The sequence below is a fragment of the Marmota marmota genome, unplaced genomic scaffold, assembly GCF_001458135.2.
Source record: "Marmota marmota marmota unplaced genomic scaffold, marMar, whole genome shotgun sequence".
In the NCBI taxonomy this organism is placed as follows: Eukaryota; Metazoa; Chordata; class Mammalia; order Rodentia; family Sciuridae; genus Marmota; species Marmota marmota.
Window position 1 is genome coordinate 17,501,161 of NW_026000174.1, and position 6,417 is coordinate 17,507,577.

At 38.7% G+C, this 6,417-nt stretch overlaps 1 protein-coding gene across 1 annotated transcript; it reads right to left on the reverse strand.

Annotated features, from left to right (window-relative positions):
* Window positions 1-732: 732 nt before the first annotated feature.
* LOC107157205 (olfactory receptor 51V1-like) lies at window positions 733-1,677 on the reverse strand. Its single transcript, XM_015503530.1, has one exon. The coding sequence runs from the start codon at window positions 1,675-1,677 to the stop codon at window positions 733-735; it is 945 nt and encodes a 314-aa protein (XP_015359016.1).
* Window positions 1,678-6,417: the final 4,740 nt, after the last annotated feature.

The following is a 6,417-nucleotide window of genomic DNA, read 5'->3' on the forward strand; positions in this document are numbered from 1 at the left end:
TCTCCTTCTGCTTTTATTTCCTCTACTTCTGTTCCCTTCCCTTTTAGAAATGATTTTTTTTTTTTGCAAATGTACACACACAAACTAGAGTGCAAATATGTTCAGCTTATTACCATCCAAGATTTAATTTGGTGACTGTTTGTACATCTGTTTGTCATATTAATGTTTATGATGGTCACAAAACTATTTAAAAACATTATATTCAAGAGAAAAACAGAAGAAAGCAAGAAGGAAAGAACTGTCATGAGACCTGTTACAAAGTATTTTAGGCAAAAGACACAATTTCCATCACAGGCTACCGCCTAATTGTTGGCATATCTTTTAAACTCTACACATTTAAACATCAATTTTGCAAAAGATAACAATATATACCTCAGTCTTTTGAAAAGATTAAATTAGAAACATATTTCATTAGTATGTCATAATAACAATTTACTCATTACATCCACTGCTGACCCTTTTTACGTTATAAAATCTGCAGATTGAAGTGATTAAAGACAAATTAAATATGCTTTCAATCCATTGCATGTGCATATTCTGGAATATAAGTTGGCCTGCTATATTATACATTAAATTTCAAAGAAAGGATGAGTAACAAAAGGGGACAGTACATAAAAATGTAAATGATCATATAAATTGAACTTATAAACTATTTTTAAATACTTACTGAATATCAACTTTTCTTAATTCCAGTGGTTGACTTTTAAATACATTCATATTGCATCTCAAGATTTAGATGGCTTTCAAGGAGAACAACCTCTGCACTCTCCTTCGTATCTGGTGGGTCCTGATACTGTAGATAATGGGGTTCATCAAGGGTGGGAAAAGGATATAGATGTTGCCCATGAGGACATGAACCAGAGGAGAGAGGTGTTTGCCAAAGCGATGAACCATGGTCAGACCAATGATTGGGATGTAGAAAACCAAAACAGCACAGATGTGAGACACACAAGTCTGTAAGGACTTCATTCTCTCCTCCCGGGATGCGATGGCTAAGACAGTGTGCAAGATCATAATGTAGGAGATTATGATGAGCACAGCATCCAGCAGCAAGTTCATGATCACCAGAACCAGAGCATAGATGCTGTTGAAGCGGATGTCTGAACAGGCCAATCGAAGTAAGTCTTGGTGCAGGCAGAAAGAGTGAGAGAGGATGTGAGGACGGCAGTAATTTAAGAACTTCAGGCGGATGATGGCAGGAGAAATGAATAAAAAACTTCTACACAAAATTGCCACCCCGATTTTCATGATATTGTCATTGGTTAGGATGGAGGAGTAGCGTAGAGGGTTGGAAATGGCAATGTAGCGGTCAAAGGCCATAGCCAGGAGGACAGAGGACTCCATGAAGGACAGACCATGAATGAAATAGGACTGAGCAATGCAGAAATCCAGGCTGATCTCTTGCATGAACCCATAGAGGACTCCCAGCACCGTGTGCACAGTAGACAGCCACATGCACAGATCCGTGAGGGACAGCATGGCCAGGAAGTAGAACATGGGCTGGTGCAAGCTTGGCTCAGTCCTGATCACATGGAGCACCGTACAGTTTCCCAGGAACACCATGGCATAGATGGAGGAGAAGGGGATGGAGAGCCAGAGGGAGTAAACTTCTAGACCAGGAACGCCAGTGAGAACAAATGTTGAACTATTGAGGTGGGAGTGAGAGAGAGCAGACATGAGTGGAAGACGGAAAATCTTACAAGAGAGCTATTTTAACTGCACACGTTTGTGATTCCTGAATCTTTAGTGGTTTTTATATGCTTTCAGAAAGAAAATAAAACATTCAATTTCATAATCAGCAATATAGAAACCTGAGTCATTATTTTTTCAGGTAAACTTCTTCTCTCCTCATGGAAACTACAGTGTGTGTAATCAGTATTCCAGGAAATTAAGAACTTTTATGCAGTAATATTATTGGAATGGGCACCTGGGATTTGTGGAGGATGGACTTCTGTAATCCTCTGTTCACTTCTAAAGAGGATAATATATGCTCACAGGTGTCAAGTGGCACCATAGAGGTTTCACCCTCAGGAGACTGAAATACACATGCACTTTTCTAAGCTCTGCCTTTGGTTTCCACTAAAGATTTGTGAAATCCCTAAGGAAATGGGTTGGTTAATGTAATCTAATTTTGTAGAACTCAAAAATCAGCCAAAATCCACTAAACAAGTGGAATCTGAACTGCCAAACACAATGTCTCCCAATAAAATTGGGAAAAGATTAAGAATCTTCTGATGAGTGTTTGGTGAAATAATAATAATAACCTGAATCTTTCAAGTTAATTGTGTTATTAAAATGATATGTTTTCTACTAATTCCTTTTGTGTTTCAATAGCAGATCATGATGACCTCCACCAAGAATCCAGTGACTGAAAGATAAAATTTCCCTGGTATTTTTATTTTATTTTATTTTATTAAGAAAGAGGGAATATGTGGGAGGCTGACTAGCACACGACCGTGTCTGACTCCCATGCTGACCGGTAAGGCAACCGGCAGTCACGCTGTGATCTGGATAGCCCTGGACTTCTATGGTACAAGCAACTGTGTCTTTGTGCATGGGCATGACTTCCTATATCCCCATGGGTCCAGCTATGCTCACTTGTTCCTTTGTAATATTACCCCTTGCCCTGTTTAGGATAGAATGTTCCATGTAAACACCTTTTGTGTGTCCCCTTCTCTTACTGTGCCCTTGGGTGTGGCCTTCCTAGATATCAGTCAACCTGAGGACAGCAGTCATCATGAAGCTAGACTCAGCCCCCTGAAACCTGACCCCTTGCCTCATTTGAATGGCTTTTCCTCAATAAAAGAGGTCAACACATGCTCTCTCTCTCTCTCTCTCTCTCTCTCTCTCTCTGCAGACCCTTAAGGTCACAGGACCTGTCACAGTACCCCCAAAGAAAAAGGTATTTCTTTCTCTTGTGTGGTTATTTTGTGCAGCCCAGTTAGCCCAGTTCCCCTGGAGTGACCCCTGAGTGTTTTAGTTGTGAGCAACCCGGCATTCACAGCAAAGAAATATTCAAGAGTGTGAAGAGACAGCCTTCAGAATGGGAGAAAATCTTCACCACCTTCACCTCAGATAGAGCATTAATCTCCAAGATATATAGAAAAATTTAAAAACTAAACACCCCAAAACAAATAACACAATAAATAAATTGGCAAAGGAACTGAACAGACACCTCAAAGAAGAACACATATGATCGATCAACAAATACATGAAAAATATTCAACATCACAAGCAATTAGAGAAATCCAAATTAAAACTACAATGAGATTTCATCTCACTTCAGTCAGAATGCAAAGTATGAAGAATACAAGTAACAATAAATGTTGGCATGGATGTAGGGAGAAAAGTTAACACATACATTGCTGGTGGAACTGCAAATTGGTGCAACCACTCTGGAAAACAGAATGGTGATTCCTCAGAAAACTTGGAATGGAACCACCATTTGACCTACTTATTCCACTCCTCAGCATATACCCAAAGTACTTAAAATCAGTATACTACAGTGACTTGTCCACATCAACATTTAGAGCTGCTAAATTCACAATAGCTAAACTATGGAATCAGCCTAGGTGCCCTTCCACAGATGAATGGATAAAGAAAATGTGGTATATATTTCCAATTGAGTATTACTCAGTCATAAAAAGGAATGAAATATGGCATTTGCTGGTAAATGGATGAGACTGGAGACAAGTCAATCCAAAGAAACCAAAGGTCCAATGTTCTCATGTCTCTCTCTCTCTCTCTCTCTCTCTCTCTCTCTCTCTCTCTCTCTCTCTCTCCCTCTCTCCAGTACACTGGATTGAACCCAGGGACACTCGACCACTGAGTCACATCCCTAGCCCTACTTTGTATTTTATTTAGAGACAGGATCTCACTGAGTTGCTTAGTGCCTTGCCCTTGCTGAGACTGGCTTTGAAATCTCAATCCTCCTGCGTCAGATTCCTGAGCTGCTGGGATTACAGGTGTCTGGCCAAATGTTCTCTCTGGTATGTGGATGCTGACTCACAATAGGCTGGGAGGTGTGGAGATAGGATGGGAAGTTTACCAGATTGGAGTGCGGGCAGTGGGGGGAAGGGAAGGGGCAGTAAAATAAGTTGGACATAACTTTCTATGTTCACATATAAATACATGACCAGAGTAAGACACACCATATACCACAAAAATGGGAAGTTATGTTCCACATATGTATGATATGATAAATTGCATTCTACTGCATGTATAACTAAAACCAACAAATTAATAAAGCAAAAGAACAAAAGAGTAAATTATGTGATTTTTTCCCATAATATTTTTGTAACTACTCTTATGCAATCGAGTTTCGAAATCTTTATAATATATAAATCATTGATAATCATTTTCAATTTATAATAGTTGCATATCTGTAAGTGGGTGCAAAATAAATATAGGGATTGCCCAGAAGTTAAAAATAAAACTGTCACATGACACAGCCATTCCATATCTAAATTTATAACTAGCAGAACTGAAGTATACCTGAAAACATTATACTTCCATATTTTTTGCAGCATTATTCACAATAGCCAAGGTACAGAAACAAGCTAAGTCTTAATTGACAGATAAAAATATAAGGAATCATGATACATGAATAAGATGGAAGATTATTCAGCTAAAAAGAGAAGGAAATACCATTGTGTTCTCAAGTATGAAACTGAAGATATTATGCAAAGTGGAATAAGCCAAAAAAAATATGTTCCATTATATTACTTAGATATGGAATCCAAAGAAGTGAAAGATATATCAAAGGTATAAATGATACTTTCTAGGGGCTGTGGGGGAAAGTAGTGAAAATACAGGTTTTAGGATTAAAATTTTGATCATAAGATGAATACATTCTACATATCTAGTGTACAGCATGCTGATTTTGGTTAATTGTAATGTACATATTTTATTCTGAGAATTTATTCTAAGAGTAGTTTTTTTTTTTTTTATTGGTTGTTGAAAAACATTATAAAGCTCTTGACATATCATATTTCATACATTAGATTCAAGTTGGTTATGAACTCCCAATTTTACCCCAAATACAGATTGCAGAATCACATCGGTTACACATCCACATTTTTACATAATGCCCTATTAGTAACTGTTGTATTCTGCTACCTTTCCTATCCTCTACCATCCCCCCTCCCTCCCCTCCCATCTTCTCTCTCTACCCCATCCACTGTAATTCATATTTCTCCTTGTTTATTTTCCCATTCCCCTCACAACCTCTTATATGTAATTTTGTATAACAATGAGGGTCTCCCTCCATTACCATGCAATTTCCCTTTTCTCTCCCTTTCCATCCCACCTCATGCATCTGTTTAATGTTAATCTTTTCTTCCTGCTCTTCCTCCCTGCTCTGTTCTTAGTTGCTCTCATTATATCAAAGAAGACATTTGGTATTTGTTTTTTAGGGATTGGCTAGCTTCACTAAGCATAATCCTGTCTCTAGTGCCATCCATTTCCCTGCAAATTCTATGATTTTGTCATTTTTTAGTGCTGCATAATACTCCATGGTGTATAAATGCCACATTTTTTTTATCCATTCGTCCTGTCTCGGGCATCTGGGTTGGTTCCACAGTCTAGCAATTGTGAATTGTGCTGCTATGAACATCGATGTAGCAGTATCCCTGTAGTACGCTCTTTTAAGGTCTTCAGGGAAAAGTCCAAGAAGGGCAATAGCTGGGTCAAATGGTGGTTCCATTCCCAGCTTTCCCAGGAATCTCCATACTGCTTTCCAGATTGGCCGCACCAGTTTGCAGTCCCACCAGCAATGTACAAGAGTACCCTTTTCCCCACATCCTCTCCAGCACTTGTTGTTGTTTGACTTCATAATGGCTGCCAATCTTACTGGAGTGAGATGGTATCTTAGGGTGGTTTTGATTTGCATTTCTCTGACTGCTAGAGATGGTGAGCATTTTTTCATGTACTTGTTGATTGATTGTATGTCCTCCTCTGAGAAGTGTCTGTTCAGGTCTTTGGCCCATTTGTTGATTGGGTTATTTGTTTTCTTATTGTTTAATTTTTTGAGTTCTTTGTATACTCTGGATATTAGGGCTCTATCTGAAGTGTGAGGAGTAAAAATTTGTTCCCATGATGTAGGCTCCCTATTTACCTCTTTTATTGTTTCTCTTGCTGAGAGAAAACTTTTCAGTTTAAGTAAGTCCCATTTGTTGATTTTTGTTATCAACTTTTGTGCTATGGGTGTCCTATTAAGGAATTTGGAGCCCGACCCTACAATATGTAGATCGGAGCCAACTTTTTCTTCTATCAGACGCAGAGTCTCTGATTTGATATCTAGCTCCTTGATCCACTTTGAGTTAACTTTTGTGCATGGCGAGAGGAGGGGATTCAGTTTCATTTTGTTGCATATGGATTTCCAGTTTTCCCAGCACCATTTGTTGAAGATGCTATCCT